This window comes from Etheostoma cragini, chromosome 10 (assembly GCF_013103735.1).
Source record: "Etheostoma cragini isolate CJK2018 chromosome 10, CSU_Ecrag_1.0, whole genome shotgun sequence".
NCBI classification, from domain to species: Eukaryota; Metazoa; Chordata; class Actinopteri; order Perciformes; family Percidae; genus Etheostoma; species Etheostoma cragini.
In genome coordinates this window covers 12,230,176-12,249,493 of record NC_048416.1, presented here as the reverse complement: position 1 = coordinate 12,249,493, position 19,318 = coordinate 12,230,176, and the positions used below count along the sequence as shown (strand labels likewise).

At 41.4% G+C, this 19,318-nt stretch overlaps 2 protein-coding genes across 3 annotated transcripts in view; both read right to left on the bottom strand.

Annotated features, from left to right (window-relative positions):
• Positions 1–8,009, bottom strand: part of flt4 (fms related receptor tyrosine kinase 4) — a 44,872-nt gene extending 36,863 nt beyond the window's left edge. The window contains exon 1 of the mRNA XM_034883195.1: positions 7,627–8,009. Coding sequence (XP_034739086.1) covers positions 7,627–7,684 — 58 coding nt within the window. The 5' untranslated portion in view covers positions 7,685–8,009. The remainder of the gene's footprint in view (positions 1–7,626) is intronic.
• The window catches only part of trim105 (tripartite motif containing 105), a 24,266-nt gene extending 5,250 nt beyond the window's left edge, over positions 1–19,016 (bottom strand). The window contains exons 1-7 of one of the 2 annotated variants that reach the window (XM_034883196.1): positions 18,884–19,016; positions 18,017–18,344; positions 16,025–16,120; positions 15,075–15,308; positions 14,858–14,871; positions 14,587–14,702; positions 13,300–14,473 (exon numbers count right to left, since the gene is read on the bottom strand). In XM_034883196.1, the coding sequence (XP_034739087.1) occupies positions 13,914–14,473; positions 14,587–14,702; positions 14,858–14,871; positions 15,075–15,308; positions 16,025–16,120; positions 18,017–18,307 (1,311 nt within the window). In that variant the 5' untranslated portion in view covers positions 18,308–18,344; positions 18,884–19,016 and the 3' untranslated portion in view covers positions 13,300–13,913. Of the gene's footprint in view, positions 1–13,299; positions 14,474–14,586; positions 14,703–14,857; positions 14,872–15,074; positions 15,309–16,024; positions 16,121–18,016; positions 18,384–18,883 lie in introns of those variants that run through there. The other variant, XR_004658194.1, reaches the window with a different exon arrangement.
• Between the last annotated feature and the right edge of the window lie 302 nt (positions 19,017–19,318).

The following is a 19,318-nucleotide window of genomic DNA, read 5'->3' as shown; positions in this document are numbered from 1 at the left end:
AACAGGATTGGTGACAAAGCGCAGCCCTGGCGGAGGCCAACCCTCACCTGGAACGAGTCCGACTTACTGCCGAGAACAATGTAAATAGTCATGAAAATAAAGGAAACGCATTGTACTGTGTTTGATTATGCATTTGTATATTAGATCTTTAACCCATTTAAATGCCTCTGTGTATTTGCATTTATCTTATCCTTTGCTGAGCTCTGTTCAGGGCTAATGCTGGTGTTTTTGTCACAGTAATGGATTACTGAATTTGGACTTCCCAGCCTATGGAGGGCACCAGCTGACTAAAGATAAATCATACACACACATAGAGGAAGACGCAAAGCTTCCATAAGGCACTGTAAGCCCGTTAAAAATGTAAAGCTTCTCTGACAAGCAGACAGAGACAAGGCAGGCAGGATTCGTAGGCATCAAAGGTACACGTGAAGATGAGAGCAACGACACAGGGAACATTAAAGCTTGTGTGAAAAGCAACGCAATGTTTTTAATTGAGAGAAAATTTCCTGTTTTCTTTATCATGTCAACGCATCGCCCACTTCCCTTTTTCATGGACGGTGAAGGAGATGTTGCCGTTTGTGTTTCCTTGCTCCTCTGTAGTTTTGTCCCTGATGAGTCACATGACAGGAACAGGAAAAGAGGAACCTTGTGTAAACAAATAGTTTGGCAGAAAGGATGCGACGTGGGCGTCGTTCAAAAATATAGATACAGGTTTTCACAGATATAGTAATTGTAATTAGGTACCTGTGCTGAATTGCTTTGTGGTTATTTTCTGAATAAGTGGGTATAATGCCTATGATGTACATACAACTCTGACTCCCCTTCAATGGACACAAATCACACAGGGTTAAACCCAATTGAAGTTTTACTAGAACTGTATTGCACTTAAAAAAATAAATAACTAAAACATGTAGGTGACAGTGCAGCTAGTTATTTCAGTGACACAGTATCTGGCAAAGGGCCAAGGCTGGGGAACTCTGAAATAGCCCTGTATGTCCGGCAAAGGACGGGAGGCCATGCAGGCCATGAAGCAGACCTGCACTCTGGATGTGGAGTCAGCTGGCCTCATGCTATAACATACTCCCTCTCTCTCTCACTCGGAAAGAGTTATCTGGACACAAGGCCGGGCCAAAGCCAGGCGACGGACTGACTGGCAGACCAGCTTTGATTTCATTGTTAGAATGACATCCACTACGTCCCTGTCCTCTCCACTAATAGGGGAGTTAGGCCTTTCCAACATCCTGCCAGAGGACGGTTGCAAAATTAAGGATGCGGCGACATGCCATCTGGTCCAGCTTCCTATGTTTAAAACCTCTGTCCCTGAAATCTTCCTGTACCTGCCTCACAGGCACACCGGACAACTCAAGCTCTTCCTCTATGGGATCTCTTTTTTTTTGCATGTCATCATTTTCAGCTTTGAGAAATATTTTCCCCTGCTGAGAAGGGAACCAGTCATATTGTACCCATCTGGTTAATGCTTTGTTCTGGCTCCTGGCGCTGACATTTCTGTTGTGAAACTTCTATAATTTCTCTATTAGTACAAACAAATGCCAACGATTAGCACAGTCTGCGCCTGCTGTGATGGCTTGCATGCTCCTAAAACTCATGCTGTGACTGTTCAGAGGCCAAACTTGCGCATTACTTTGGAGATTCAGACCATAAACAAGTATGTGCTGCCGTGTCAGATGTCCCAGTGAGCTAAATCACTGCGGCAGCTTAAGTTGCCGTAGAAAACAAGGGCAAAGTAGGGAGTGCCGGGTCAACAATTATGGTGCTGAATGCCTAAAGGGAGGGAAACTGGTAATTTCCTTAGGCTTTGCCAATGGACTCTTTCCCATGAACCTCAAGCGACCTCCAATATGGCAAGAGGTATGAGTGACCAATGAAATGCTACACGGACTTCCACGTCCCAACCCTTTACACACACGTCTGCCTGAGAGTAGCAATTTAAAAGTAATTGCAATGATGGAAGTGCTCTAAATTATGCTTGTTTCTAAGCAACACAAGCACTTTGGAGTGTTTTAATATCTGTCTAACAGCCAACATGTCCGAAGATCCAGTTTTTACCTTCAGAACGTGTAGAATAATCAACCAATAAAGGCAATAGATACAAAGAAGCAATTGATTGTCTGGCCGATATACATGGTGTATCTCATTACTTGGCCTTGCATTACAATATCAAAAGACAACTAGGTAAGTAGCTGCAAATTCAAAACCCTGAATTACTCTGGACTGCCTAATTTGTTGATAACCCTTTCCCTGCCAAATGATATGCGACCTGTAGTAGCTCACCTGAGCCGAAAAATATGCAGCAGTCCTTGTGATTGTTTTTTGTCAACAATCAATGCTAGCTGCAGTGACATATCATTTATTTCATCTTCGAGGTAAAAACGCTTACGTTAAATTGTCCACGCTGTTACCCCTTCATGGGTGTGTTAATTCACTCATTGAGTTAAAGCTCAAGTGCTCATAAAAGTTGATTATTGTCTATGTGCTTTGCTAGCTGCAGTAGGAAACTCAGGCCTGCGTGAACATGAGAGAGAAAGAGAAAGAGGAAGAATCAATAAGTAAACCTTCTCTTTGTTGTAATTATTCCACGTGTGGGGAGGTTTTGAAGAATGTTAAGAAAGGGATGGCCTCGAGCTCACCGAGTAAGAGTGTTGTTGGCTGAGTCCTGCAGCGGTGCTGGTTCAAATCCGGCATGTTGCCCTTTGCTGCTTGTCATCCCCCATCTCTCTGCCCCTTTCATGCCTGTCCACTGTCTCTATGCAATAAAGGTAAAAGCCCCAAAAAATAATCTTTAAAAAAAAGAATGCTCCAGAAATGTAGACATTGCTGGAGCAGAATGTGTGCCTTTACCCCGCATTTAAATTACATCGCTTTTTCTCCCTCTCCAATAATAACCAGACAAACACTTTTGTTTACAAATGCGGTTGCACAACACGTTAAACTAACCAGTTCTTTTCTAGCATAACTTGGCCCTAAGAGTCTACAACCGAGCTACCAGCTTTGCAAGGCTGTACTTAAAGGCACAGCAGTGGCGTAAGCTACATTAGCATGCTAAGATGCTTACACTGACATGCTGGTGTCACGCCGGTGTAACCTTCATCACGTCAGTCATCTTAATTGTGTGTGTTAGCATGCTAACATTTGCTTATTAGCAGTAAATGGAATGTCATTAAATGATGTTGTAGTTGGTAAATGTATTGTGTAGAGCCTTCTGCTTAATCTATTAGAATATCATCATCATTTATTAGTGGATTATAGTTTGTAATAATAATCTAAATCTGCAAAGTAAAGTCATGTCATGGCAGGTGTATTGCTCAGGAACCAAGAGAGCGCAGTGTCACGTTTGAAGTTGTTCCATTCCGAATAGACACATTTTCAACAAGCAGTGCACTAGTTCAACTAAAAACATAAAAATGTAAACCTAATGGTGGCACTGGAGGAAAAGTCCAGGGATCAACAAAATCAGAGGATTCAATCCCTGTGGGACCATGAAAGTATGTAAAAAAAAATAAAAAGTAAACTAGAAATGCAAGCAGTTCCAACAGGGTCCCAGCCTCCCCTCCCGAGTCGGCCCCAACGACCCAGGGAGCGCACCAAAGTGGAACCCAAAGCGAAACGGTGGGGGGGGTCAAATGTCAGGAAATATGAAGGAATATGGATGTAACAGTATGAATTAATAGCACAATGACCACGAAAAACTCTGGGCTGGATACAAAACCTTCTGTAAGGGATAGGAAGACAACAAAGACATCAGCGGAACGGGACTACTGTAAGCTTTTAGCTCCAAAAGACAGTAGGTTTGTAGTAGTACTAGTTGTACTTGTCATATTATTAAGTTATAAAGTTATGAATCAGAAGTGCCGTTTAGCTTCATATATGACGCACTCGACCTCACAAGGGATAAAATGGCCCAAAATCGTCTACGATGATTATAGCGACCCCTAATGGTCTATCTTTAGACTTCAACAGCATTTATTTTGGCCAAGATATGGCAAAGTTATGTTTTCATACATAGCTACACAAATTTGTTTGTGCGCAATAAGCAGAATTTTTATTCTATAAAAAATCTTTGGATGACTTTTTGTCAGGTCGGTCTGGAGATGCTATGTGCCACATTTTGTGCAGATCATTCGCACAGTCTAGGAGGAGATTGGAAAAGTTGTTTTTTGATAAATTGTGATTTTTCACACATAAAAGTCAAGTTGGAAATGGGCGTGGCCTATATCACGAGATTCAGTTGGATACAGCGAATGTGTGGATATATTGTATGTTTTTTAAATGTCCGATGTACAATTTGCTAGTTATAGGGCCAAACGCATTTTTTTCTGCTATCGCGCCACCTAGTGGTGTAAGGCTGTCAATTGTTGCGTTTGAGGTCTTTGCAGAGTTTTGGACTCACTCAAAAAAAAAAGTCCTAAAACCGGCACACTGCCACCATGTACGGTTTAGGCTGTCTATTGTAGAGTTTATTGCGGAGAAGAAGAATTAAGAAGAATCAATAGGGTTTCACAACCCTGCTGTGTGAACCACATAGGGTTTCCTGCTACTGCAGTCCACGCACCCGTGGGCTTGGACCTAATAAATAAATGTCATGGCAATGTGCCCAATAGATACTGAAATATTTCAGTATGAACAAAAGTGGTAGAGCAACCAACAGATACACCTGATGCCACACATAGAGCCATGCATCTAGCATGCAGCTAGCATGGCTAAAAACTGGGCACAGAAAATATGGGGGAGGCAGACATACAGTATGAAAACACAAATACCACAGATGGTTTTCATCAACTATCTAACACCAACTTAGACACATATTTGGCCTATGCTGCAGATTCCTGGTGTTGAAAGAGCTTATCTCTCAGCTCTGGTCATATTTGGGGTGTTGGGGCTTTAGCATGATGAGAAAGTGAGTGACCAGACATCTCATTGCCCAAGGGGCCTCACTACTTCATGCCAGTGATGAGTGAGGCACCGGACTCCCTATTTATTTGGACTTTACTGCAGAGAGATTCCCACACGGAGCAGCGGCAGCATTCCTCTCTCATCCGAGCTGCTCTCCAGCTGATAGAACCAGATATGCAAGGACAGACACCGAGGGTCCGCTCCTCGGAGTCCTGAGGTTGAATCCTGAGATCAACAACACGGAGGATAAGGGGCTATTGTTGGTTAAAACAACTCGACCCCTACAAGTGGACGACTAGAATAATACCAAGAGTTTTAGAGTCAGATTTCTGGGATGATTTGATCAAGCGGAGGTATGCGTACAGAAAACACTCTGCTAAAAGCAATATCAACATTATGCACCCAAGACGCAGAGTAAGCCAAAGATCATTCAGCTCAAGCGCTCAGCCTTAGAAAAAAAAGATTGACTCATATGTGTGTCTTTCATATGGGACTGTGAAGATTTCTAATTCCGTTCATGCTACAACAAAAACAGTTAAGAGGAGATGAATTGATCAGTTATTCATATCCTATACCAACAAAGTTGCACCAAGGCATCTTTTTTTTCATAAGACCGATTTTTGTAGCCGTGTAAGAAATGTTTTGGAATCATTACAGTTCAAACTAGAGACAGAGCGTGACAGGAAGATGGTAGAAAATGGCTCGGGGTGAAATCTTAAAGTTCCATTGATGCAGCTGCTGCGTAAATTACACCCCCACCACCCTCCCCTCCCGTTAAATGACAATGACTTCAGGGCTGCAATCCACTCTCCTTCAATCTCGCACTCTGATCCTAATAACGGGTCCGGGCTCTGATCATGCTTTCATAAGACTCTGACTCAGTAGTGTCTTTTCAATGCCCCAAATTGTATTTTGTTGAAAGATATTTGGGGGTTAAGAGGTTTAACAAAACCTTTCGGATTAAAGACAAATATGATTATTTACATTTATTCTACATATCCATTATGTAAAGAATATGTTCAACCCCAACGTAAGGATGCATCATTAGAAAAAACATGTCTTCAATCTGAAGTGATGGAGGGCCATAACCTTGTTCTGACCTCTCCACCTTAATGTTTTTTTGGATTTTAGTTACATACTGGGAGGCTGTAATTGAAAGATGTGCCTCACTGATATGAAGCTGATGGTTCTTTCAGCCTGCAGGATAGTTCTGAGATATTGGTTCTTCTCCATTATGCGTTCAGTGTTGACTGAGAAAGATGGGGCCCTGCATGGTCGACAGGGCTGCCGGCAGGTCTTTCAACAGATAACAGCACACCTTCGCTAAAAAGCACATCAGTTTTGTGTGATGACAGAAGTCTCAGGTGGACGTTTACAATTTCAAGGTACACATTGTGGATTAATGGAAAACTCCCATGTGTATTTTTTTTAATTTTCTCTTTGTTTTGAATGCTGCAAACATTTGGATACAGTCTCAAAGTGACATGTGGCCACTTGAAAAAAAGACAAGAGACTAATTAATTAATTTGTTGCACATTAGAAGATCTTTCCTTTCTGTTACTGAGGGCAGTGATCCCCCTGAAATGGATTTTTTTATGCCGTAATCTGCAATCCTCTCTGAAAAAAACAGAGCCCCTGTTTATCTGTTCCTCCAAATGTACGTGACCCACCCAGCACAGCTCAGTGATATTTATGAAAGCAGCGAGAGCCATCCCTCCGCCCCAGAGTCATGACTCAGATAGCCATATGGCAACTGCCCCTCACTAAAGTATTCCCTGTTCTTTATGAACAGCTGGTCAACAGCAATCAGTGATGAACAACTCAAACATACACATTGAGTCACTGGGCAAAACTGTAAATAATCTCAGCCGTGTTCCCAGTCAACAAAGTCAATCAGAGGGCCCTGTTTCAAGTATCTGATATGAAATGCAATGAAAACAACATGATGATCTAGATTCAGTTTTGCTTGTTTTGTGAAGGGACTATACAGCACATATGGAGACAGATCACACTCAGGATAACCCTGCAATTCTTGAAACAAGTTGATTTGTACTTAAAGCAAGTGACATTCTCTGACCAAAATATAAGATTACCAAAAAAGACCACTCTCCCACCCAGAGATTTGAAAGGGTCTGACCCCCCCCCTCCCTCCTCCACTCCACATGTCAGTCCTCTCCTCCCACTCTGCCCCTAAACCTACATGTGACCTACATAGGTGCATCCTGATCTAAACTCACTCAAATTCAACATAACAGATAGAATCTGTTAGTTTTTGCCATGAGTTAAGCATCATCAATTAACGTCTTTATCAAACGCAAAAAACAGCATGCCTCCCCCTAGTGCCTATCTGCATGTAGACTTAGAGACTCCCATGGGTTCTTCTTAATTCCTTATTCAGAGTGCTAAATGAATATGAAGGAATTCGTGTGCACTCTGAACTGTGCTGAGATTTCGCGTTTTTAATTAAACGTGTTGCTGCAAATCTCAATAGAAAATGCTCCACCCCTTTTACAATTAGGCTAATTAAACAGAATGTAGCCTATGAAGAAGAAAAGCGTCATTTCAGGATGTTCCTGTCTTAGGACCACAGTTTGGCATGAGTACTTGTACGCCTCTAGAAATACAACTTTAATAGGATCAGTTATTTACCGACATTTTCACTCATAAAAAGTTATGCGCTCCAAAGTTTCAGACTCACTGCAAACGTCTCCTCACCTGAGGCATATGCTATTCCAATCAAAGTCCGACAGAAAAGCGTAAAGTCTGTCTTCATCTCCAGATCTCCGGTCCAGAAGCGCAGAAGCTTGAGCGCTTTTTCTTATATAAAAAAAAAGAAGTCTTTAGTTTGAATGCTGGTGGAGACAGTAGAAAGGTGGTTTGAATGAATGTCCGTGGATGGGGTAAGAACTCAGGTGAACCTCGGCCAATCGATGCCTATCTGTTGCTGCTCTGCACAGAGAGGACAGCGCCGAAATACTGAGGAAATGAAAAAAAGAAGAAAAAAAACGTCTTCCCCCCCCCCGTTTTGTCAAAAGGATGCACAAGGCACTGAATGGGATTTACAATGATTTCCCTTTCCTTTGCTCGTGACTGGAGCGCATGCACACCCAACCATCCAGTTCATAAAACGCGCGCGTGTGTGTGTGTGTTCTTGGGGGTGGGGGGTCCCCTAACATCCATGACACATTTAGGTATGAGGTATTTGTACTTCACTTGAGTATTTCCGTTTTGTTGTACTTTATACTTCTACTCCACGACATCTCAGAGGCAAATATTGTACTTTCCCCTAACTTTAGCTGCTTTTCAGATTACAATGTTGCATCTTCCTTCTGTCCAGTAAAAAACATGGTTGGTTATTTTAACATTTTCTAACAAACTGAAGTTTTTTTCTGTACTAAACACCTAAACTAAATAAACTATTTTAGACCCCAACTTGGATTAGCTAGAGAGTGCATCTTCACAAAGTGCTTATTTATGACACCATGAAAAGTCGATTTTTTGGAGTTTAGTGGTTCTCACTGGGCAGCAACACAACAAACATATGATGATCTCATGCATTGCTGTAGATAAAACTGCCCAACAGTACAAAGGAGTTCAAATGAGCCCAACCTTAAACATCTACAGCAGTAAAGTGCAACATACACATTAACGCAGCAGTAATATTAATCCAGAACCACAATAACAAAACGTCAGTGTTTTACTATTAAATAAGATGTTTCTGGATTAATATTGCGTTACAGGGAACAATTTTTGCATGATGAGTACTCGCTTAAAATACTTACATACTTTCACTTAGACAATGTTTTGAATGCAAGATTTTTACTTGTGCATGGTATTACTCAAGGAAAGGATCTGAGTACTTAACTGTGTCTAGGATAACAAAGGACAACACAAAGGATAATAAGAACACTATAACCTCCATGAGCAAAGAATGTATTATGCTGTATCCGAGCTGTGGATTTCCATTTGTTGCTTTGGTCCAACACTGTTTGACGTTGTTTTCATTTCATGGAGTTTTTCGAGGCATTTAAATTCCTCCTGGCAGGTAATCCTAATACCATCAGACATTTTTATAAAGCCACCACAGGAGCACAGCAGTGTCGCCAAGGAAGGGAACAAAATACCACAGCCTCTGGAGGAATATTACAAGACTATTACATGATATGTTTTTGCTTTGGCCGGCTGTATTTAATCTTCAAAATAATACGACCAGCGTCGAACTTTTCTAACATCATAATGTCAATGTCAATTTTTCTGTTAAGGTCAAATGTCTGTCATAAATTTAAGGTTAAAAAGTAATTTTTTCTCTCATCCAGACGATCTACAGCTGAGCAGAGATGCCTTGGGTGTAGCACACGCTTTAGAGTTTGTAATTATTCTTTCAAAGGGTCACATGGAAGGATGCCTCCAAATAAACTAAACTGCGCAGAGTTCTTCCAGCCACAGATCAGATCCATCCTCCTCAGAGAGTCCTCTGAGTGAATGGAAAGCATGCATTAAGAGCACCACATCCCCATTGTAAGCTGCTAACAGCCCTGGTTTTTTGGGGGGGGGGTTTACACATAGGGATTTTGAAAATTGAAAACATGTGTACACCTCAAAATCAAAAGTCAAGATAGGCTACACAGGGTTTCTGCAGCACCAAGTCAAATGTAAGAATTTTTAAGACCATTATGAATGATAATGTAATGTAATGAAAAACCTAGGCCTATGTCACACATCAAAAAAGAAAAGAAAAAAACAGTCCAGAATTGTCGTATGAAACAATTCCCAGATTTCCTCATTTGCATTATAGGACTGGTGTCTGGTCACCCTGTGGAGGACTCAGAGCACATTCTTAGTACTTGCTCTGATTCAAAAGCGACACTGAGGTGTCTTATGGGAGTTTGCAGAGCTGCTGTGTGGGACTTGCCCAGGCAGTGTGGAGGTACGGCTGGGGTTGGAGCCACCCGATACTCAGCAGAACTGGCTGATGGCTGTTGTTTGCTGGAGACCCTTCATAGCAGTTAGATGTTTCTTACTTTTTGCATGAGAGTCCAGCGGCTCCAGTTTAATTGCTTAAGAAGTAGTAGACTTTGAATTGGTCATGTTGTTAGCAACTGGCTTTAACTGAGACCTAAATTAAGTTTTTTCAAGCCAAGTATTGCTAAACTTGCACTTCTGTTTCTGAGGTAGGCTACAATCCAAAATTGCATATATATATATGTATATTTCGACTATCGAACGAAAGATCTAAAACACCATGGAATCAAAACAAAACACTTAAAAAATACTTTTAAGGCTTAATATTTGGATCTTTAAAAGTTTATATCTTTTTTTAAACTTCAATAAGACCTGATGTAGAAGCAGCTTTAAGGTCCTGTCAAACCTCTTATAGAGCCACAGAAGAAACAGCATGCATGGTCAAGCCAGTGTAATCACTTCTGCTTTTCAACACTGTGTGCGGTAAAATCAATTGTATGATGTATCTTGGAGATCTATAACAGCAATAATAACACTCGCTGACTCCTTCCTCACTGTGCCATTCCGAACTGCTAAACACCCACCCATCGAACAGCAGCTGTCAATAAGAGAAAATGTTTTATTTCACAACAAGATAATGTTGTTATTCACATTGATTTCGGAACCGTGGAGAACCAGACATCAGGAGTGTTTGGAACAACAGGGAACAAAGAATGATTGTGTGTTATTGTGGGCATACATTTCCCCCCAGATCCCTTACGGCAATCCACCTCTCTGACCTTAAAACACAATGTTGTGATTGAATGGTTGTAATTAAAATGTTCTCTTGGTTTCAGGCCCGCAGCGCCCTCGGGTTGAGAGGAACAAAAACACACTAAAATGTTGTTGCTAGCCTAACAAATCTACGTCCAGGGAGTTACCAAATCTCATTCTAAATATATAAAACAGATAATGTCAGAAACGCATGAAAACACATGAATAGCCAACGAGGCAATAAACTACACACATAAGCATCCAGGCTAGCTATTGAGACAACAGTGATAACAAACAACAGGACTCATGCATGACAGCATGATCGCCCCTGCTGTGTCAGATGAAAAGGTTTCGGTTAATAATCCTGCTGGCTCCTGAGAGACAATTGTGGACTCAAGGACTCGTCCTTGGAGTGCCAGCACACCATCCGGTCCATCCTCAGGTCAGGAAACACATTACAGATCCACAGTTACTATCATAGGAAGGATGTGGAGCATGCATGCAACCCGCACGCTCTCTCAGTGAAGTCCGTGCCCATGACACTGGACTCCGCCAAGCTACTTTAAAGTAGCTGTCACTGTTCAAGAGGGGTTTTGATTTGTTTTGATTGAGGCAGCCAAAATTTCTCATAAGTTGTAGGTCATGTTCAATCGGTCAGCAATTATGGCAAGCTTCCTGACTGAAAGAACGAGGAGTGCACTGCTTGCATTTACCAACTAATTAGCCATGAAGCTAATACGTTGAGTGGAAGTCAGCTTGTCAACAGAAATTCCTCTATGATGCCAAACTCTTGTAGATCAACCAAATTCTACCTGGAGTTTGAGTTAATTAGTTAACTGGAACTTTAAATTCATTTTAAACTGTTTCATTCGTTTTTCGGCCACTTGAGGGCAGCAAAACAACACATCATTGATATATTATCAGTTTATGAAGATAGTATAGCCAATGTGTTAGCAAACTGCTGACCATTTGAACATACATCTGATAGGCCTAAACAACAGCATTCATATGGGGGCTGTTTTTTCTGTCCACCAGACAAATGTAAGTCCATCATTCACTCTCATTTTATTCTGTTTTGGTCACCAACTCCTAAAAGAAAATATCTGGCTCTTTAGCTAAATGCTCCACAGTGTTCACAGCTAGCTAGCTGCTAGCATTGTCTACTGTTTGGGGGCTGGGTAGGAAATGTACAGTGGGTTTAATAGAGGTTCTTTTGCTGGAAACAACTGCCTGTTGTTGATAACAAAGTTGATGAGAGCGGTGAGAGTGAACTAAAGCATTACAGTTGTGGAACAGAAAATCCAAATAACTAGCTAAAAGACGCTAATGCACTCTGTAGAGCTGGGGGGAAGCCCACAGTGCTGCTGCAAAACAGCCCCTATAAGGAACTTGTTTTGGTGGAACATGAGCATGTTCTGAAGCTGAAGTTGTTTTAGTCGTGCAACAGAAAACTCAGATAGTTTAGCTAGCTGTCTGGATTTACCCTGCAGAGATCTGAGGAGCAGTTAATCATAGTCCTCATAAATTGATTGGAGTTTAAAATAACAACACAAAGGAAATTTCCGGTTTCCAGCAATCCTGGAAGTGGAACGTCATGGATATATACTCTAGTTTGTAATTTTCCCAACTGTTAATAGAAAGTTTTGCCAAGTGCAGCTTTCATTTTTGATGCGTAATGAGGTTACAATTACACCTACAATTTAATAACAACAATAGAATGGTTAGATGACAGTGAAACTGACGTTTGTAAGGTCACAGTGACCTTGACCTTTGAACTGTGATTAACTAATTCTGATCAGTTCAATTTTGAGTCCAAGTGGACCTTTGTGCCAAATTTCAAGTAAATCCCTCAAGACGTTCCTGAGATATCATGTTTATGAGAATGGGATGGACGGACAGTCTGAAAACATGATGGCTTTGGCCACACAGGTCTAATGCCTGTGTGGTGCAGCAGAGGCATAAAATATAATATATAGTAGAGGCACAAATAGCTTTCCAGAGAAGACATAGGGTCCAAAAAGAGCCATGTACAGATAAAGGCTCTCCTCATAATCGCTTTAAGATTTAATATCAAATTAAAGCTCTCTTCAATTCAGGAGATTAAGTTGAACTCAAAAGTCAAAGTGAGTGACTCATGTGTTGTTTTGTAAACGGACCAACTCCATTTAGCCCCTGTGCAGGAAGAGCATGGATTCCCCTCTGGTGCAGGTTATTGTGCCACTTTTCCAGTCTGCAGGGTAGGCAGCAGCATCCTGCTTCAGTATAGCCCCCGAGGCCCGTCAAACAGCCCAGAGGCATCCCCACTGTCACTCTGTTTATGTGACCTTTCACCTGACGGGAGGAAACAGGACGTCGGCACTCGTGTGTTTGTAAAGATAACCGAGAGCCCGCCTCTTCCTGCTGGTTAAGTGTCAGAGGCGGCACATGTATTCATGGTTGTGCGTTCTGCTTTGATGATGCTTAATAACATCCTTGATTATTTCAAGTAAGGTCATGGAGGAGTGCACCATCGCAGCTGCAGAAGAGAATCAAAGACTGTGTTTGTTTATCAAAGAAAAAGGGATTTGGTTTTATTACTTGCATCAGTAGGTTTTACAGTAATTGTTTGGGTCTTCACCAGGAAATTATCGAAACATGCAATCACAACAATGTAAATATACTGCATAGACTGAATAATGCAAATAACTACATTTAAATTTATTTCTTTGAGCAATACAAAATTAAGTGTGTAATATATCCCATTTAGGCACATAATGTATTTAAAATGAACGTACAAATAATGAAAAATCAACATGTATCCTATAATAAGAATCTACAGAACTACGAAGGATGCTGTGAAGTTACATATGGGTAAACTGAATTATTAATCAGAAACTGCATCTTCATATTTTTAAGATATCTGGTTGAACTGTAAATAACCAGTATGTCTTGAAATGTAATTTGATGCATTAAACCTTGTCTATATTCGACCCAAAATGGTTGAATTCAGTGATTTTAATGTTTCTGCTGAGTGCTTCTGCAAATCGAATGAGTCTCTTCAAAATAATTACAGCACAATGGAATTGTATCATACAGTGAATATGGCTATTTTCTCATCATTTCAAGGCTGTTACGGTTTATTACAAAAACTAGATGCATCTGGTGATGCCCAATCATTACAGCAGGGAAAATAATAGAATAATCTGACATTTTTATATCATTATAGTAACATAATGCAGGACTGTTTTTTAAAGCTGCGTGATAATAGTCATTGGCCAATATGTGAATGAAAAGCTTTTACACCCATGTTAGCCTGACAGAGCAATATGAGGGTAGTGGAGGAGTCTGATTGGTGGAGGTTTTTGACTGCGGTCACTAATGCACGGGCTGAAGAAGGGGAATGCCTTGCCCCTCGGCCCGTTGGTGAACGAGTAGAGAAGACTCATATCAGCGGCGTTGTAGAAGGTCACCCTCCTCTCGTCGCAGTCTAAGAAAACCCCGAGCCTCTGAGGGGAAGAGCCAATCTGCAGCCTCGTCCAGGGCTGTGTGCCCGCCGAGTACTCGCTCCCATTACGCAGCCTCAGCGTCCAGTAGCCGGTTTCGGGGCTCAGCTTGATCCGAGCGTGCCTATCTACGGCCTCAGAGGCCACGCCCAGGTCCCACTTGGGTTTGGAGCCCACTTCTACCTCCCAGTAGTGTCGGCCCGACTGGAAGCCCTGGGCAGCCAAAATGTTGACGCACTGGAGGAAACGCTTGTTGTGGTCCGTATGCGGAATCATGACGTCACATTCAACTGCCGCCGTTTTGTCCCGGGAGACTTGAATGTTCGGGTGGGCTGTGTCAACATCAAACGTTAATGGAGAAGGACCTTTGGGATGGAATAATTCATTAAATGATGATAAAATTCAAGAGTGTCACATTTTAAACTGAAAATCAATCAAGTCTTTTTTGTGTCTGATGAAGGACATCAGAGGAAACTACCTGGCTCCAAAGACTTGAACATCTTTCTCCATGTGATGTACTGTAATGGGGCCAAGTATTTGTTGCTGAAAGCGTTTGTATCAAACTCCGGGGCAACATCCGCCAGCACACATGACCTGTCAGAAGAAAGCAAACACGCATTTAGTGAGGGTCCTTTTTTTCAGCACAAATGACACTAAATGGAGGTAGAAATCAAATAAGCATATGACAGGTGGAAAAATGCACAAAAGTAAATAAATAAATCAGTCACAACATTGAAACGGACACTTACCTTAGCTGTGGGAGCTGGAGAGAAGGTAATAAAAGACAAATCACATTAATAACTTGTCAAACTAAGTGACACTCATGCATTACTTAAAGCATGGGTTTCATAAAAACGTCACATGTGATCTACATATTCACAGCTTGAAAGGTACTTTGATGCATCAAAACATGTCAGTCAAACTTGGATTCTCATTTGAAGAGTTTTGTCACAGCCGAGACCTCACCTCAGTCAGCATGACGTTCTCAGTGGCGCCGCTAGCCTGCTGCAGTGCTCTCATATTATCCTCCAGCTCCCTCACGGCCATCTCCATGGCCTCCAGGTGGCGCTGGACCTTCTCCAGCTCTTCCTCCTGCTCTCTCCTCAGCTGCTCCAGCACGCAGGTCTCCTCATCATGCAACATCTGATGAAGAGCTCTGAATTCCCCTTTGACACGGGCCTGAAGATCTGCTCCGACTCTCTGTGACAGCGGAAAATGACTGATGTTACGGGTAGAGGACATAATGTAGCATCTTGCTATCTTTATATTACCACAGCTATGTTTGTGCCAAGTGGCTTGTTCCATTAAAGCCCTAAATAGCTTCCGCAAAAAGTGAACATCTCTAGAGAGAGACAAGCAAGGGGTAATGAAGCTACACTTCGCATAAAAAATCTATGTGTCAAACAAATACAGACTGTTTAAGTGGGGAAGGATTTCCTGTTCATCTCAGCACAGCATGCACGACTCAACTCAAGCTCTTATCTTCCATCTGTCACATACACATTAGCTGTGATGTGGTTTCTGTCGCCTCTGCCTGTGCAGTTTGTCATGTGTAGTAAAATCTTATCTCTTGTTGAAGTGATTTAAAGCTTAATTATAAATGCATGGTTTTATGCACCGAGTCTTTTAACTGAAGAAAATATAACAGAATAATTGTCATGTAAGAATAAGACTGTAATGTAAAGATTTCCTTTGCATCGTTGACCCACAATTAAGTCAGAGGTTAGAAAGGCATTTATGCACCCAAGTGTAAGACCCTCATGTTTTACATCAAAAAGCACAAACTGTCACTTAGCATCATCTGCAAACACCACTAGATATGCACCGTGACATATTGCAAACAGCCATTAGGGAGGGACGTGCGCATTGTTATCTGTTAAGTGCTACCACCCTCTGAGTTCCCCAGCGGAGTGTACCTTTATGGTATCCATCTTGTCTTTGTCTCTGCGAATACTGTTGATGACATCCTCCTTCTTCTGGCGATGGCTATCCAAAGTCTCTTTCAGTTGTTTCTGTATAGCAATAAAGAAATCAAATCAATGTGGAGACAGAAACAACAGCACATAGAGGGAGACTGAGTAGAGCATCAAGGAACTCATAAACAACTGTACATCCAATGTTTTGTTCCCCTCGTCATTTACAAAATATAATGATATGGATAAGCAGAAATATCAGAAACACCTTGTTATTTGATGCAATCTAGTGAGACAACAGCACAAAGTACAGCCTATTAGAAATAGTCAGTACACTTTTGCCCTTTCCTGAAGTCTCCATGTGGTCGCCAGGCGTCCAGCGGAGACTAGAATAAGTGACTGTAACCAGCCAAGAAATAGTCCAACACAAATGACCTGTGAAATAGAGTTGTTCCGATACCAGTATCAGAAATGCTGCCGATACGGTGTAATACGCTGGTCTCAGTGAGTATGCAAGTCAATGCACCAATTCGATCCAACGTAATTTTGCCCTGAAAAAACATTTAAAGTTGTTTATTTATGTTCTTTTTCCATTATGACTGACTGTCGATAATAGAATGCATCTCAATGGCATTAATTCCCTGTAGGGATGTAACGATTACCGGTGTAACGGTACACTTCAACACAGTCTCTTGAAGTTGCCGCGCAACTGCGTAGCCTACGACGTGCGTTTTTAAAAGTGGAATTATGACGGAAGGAGGAGATGACAGCACTCAGGACATTTATCAGCCCTCTATAAGGACTAAGAGTGAAGCATGGGCATATTTTGGTTATTATAAGAAGGTTGATTGAAGATAGTTGTCCTGTCTGAAGAACGTGCAGGAAAAAGATTGCTGCCAAAGGCATTGAACGCATTCTTTTTTTAAATTCTGCAATAATAACGAAAACCATAATAATTATGGTCACTATAACCGTGAGGTTAAATTTTCATATAGTTACATTTCTAATTCCCTGTGTGTATTTTTTTATGTTTTACAAAGGGACCTAGGCCAGACCATAAAACCACTATTAGCAATAATATCATATACATAAAGAGTTAGTATTAATATACAGCTGTTAAAACATATATACAGTATATATGTCAGACACACACACACACACACACACACACACACATATATATATATATATATATATATATATATATATATATATATATATATATATTTCAGGTATGGGAATCATTGTTAGGAAGGAAAAATGGTATCAAAACATCTCTACTTTAAAACTGCCACGTGTTGTTTTGTGATGAATAAAACAAACAAGATAGGATGTGTTAATATGTGCAGGTGGATTTGATTAACCTTTGGACACAGGCAGGTTATTTGTTTCCCCTGTTTCCAGTCTTTATGCTAAGCTACGCAGCTGCTGGCTTTAGCCTTTTATATACTGGTGAGAGTAGTATACAGCTTCTCATCCAACTCTTAGCAAGATAGTGAATAAACATATTTTCCCAAATGTCAAACAATTGTTTTTAGAAACAACCATAACATTGAATAAACACCTTTCTGGTACAGTATGAAAAACAATTACATGTATCAAGAGGGACAAAGTTATGATTTATTACTGGAATTTTGAACAGGTGGTTTTATTATTGTGGTTTTCTGCCTCGGGTTAAGTAATATATCCTCCTGTCGTACAAAGTAATATAAAAAGGGAGTGGAGAGTTAACTGTGCCCTGAGCAAACGAGATGTGTTCAGGGGGGAACTACAGTGAAATAAACACAGATGTGGACTGAAACATAGAATACAATTGTATTCAACTTACATAACTCAAAGATTACACAACCCTAGTTTTCAATCGATCCGTTTACTTTGGAGCCTGAGGTTTTTTTTGTATATGATTTACAAACATTTAATAAAACTTTCCGGATGACCAAGAGTAAAGAAGTGGACGGCAGCCAGCCAGCAGGATCACGGTAGGTGTGTACTCACCTCTAGGTTTTTGATATACGTGTCCGAGGTGGTGGCCCGGACCTTCTCCACCATGGCTGTCACAAGGTAGTTAGTTTGGAACTGCTTGGAGCTGAACTCCTTGCGACATTGCGGGCAGGTCACAGGCCCCTGAGTCCCTCTCCAGTACCTGGAGATGCAGGGTTTGCAGAAGTGGTGCATACAGGCCAACATGACAGGCTCCCGGAACAGGTCACAACATATGGCACATGTCAGGTCCTCTCTCAGGCTGCCTTTGGGGGATTTAGCAACAACAGCAGCAGCAGCAGCCATGGTGAATGGTTGCCAAAGTCACCAAAGTGGGTCCACACTGAGGAACTAAAAGCTAAAACCTGGATGTAGAGAGAGACAGTGAGTGGTAAACAAATACTCCCCTTCTGCAAACAGATTACATAGAGACACGTTGGATTGTTCAGTCAGCTGAAAAAACACATTAATAATTGTACAATCTACAGCAACAACTTCCTGGTTTTCCTCACTTGAAATTAAGATACTCATTGTCTAAATGTGGATCCAGCAGAGTGTCTGTGCACCTCCCCTCGGAAGGCAGACATTGATAACAAATCGGTGCTAATAACTCTCCACAAAAAGTCGGTCAGTTCCAGTGTAAATAATGCTCAGGGTGACCAGGGGAACACATCGTGTGACATATCACGGGACTATATGAAATAGCTTGTGGTTTTTATTATTAGAGCAACGTTTGGTTTTACACTGCATGAAGCCTGCTAGCGTTTAGCTAAGTGAAACAGCGAGTAAACAGCCTGTTTAAGCGACACAAAACAAAACACACGTGCAACTTTGACATTTGCGACTGTAATAAACTTGTAGTTAACACTTTTATAAACTTACGTTGTGTGTGGCTCGGAGAAATGTGTGTCCAAATACTTCCAAGTCCCTTCTGCTTTCGCTACCCTCCCTCTGCTGCTGTTTGGGAACACGACGTACACGCGTACTGCGCATGTGTCAGCTCCTAAACGCACTTTTGATTGGCTCATTTGTTTCACAGCAAACGGCAGGATGTGAGTGATTCACTCAAGTTGGCTACTTTTTCCTCTTTTCCACCTAAGTCACTTTCTGTTTCACTTTGCACTGAACACTCTTGTGAACTTACTACAGGTTACTGTCAATGTTTTAGCTCAATACATTTCCTCACTATGTTACTGCAAATTTTCAGAAGCACTCACTTATTGTGTCTTTCCGCGAGCTGTAGCCAGGCCTTCACACATTCCAAAACCAACCCCACAATGGCATTTTGGACAAGCCAACATGAGACATGATATTTTC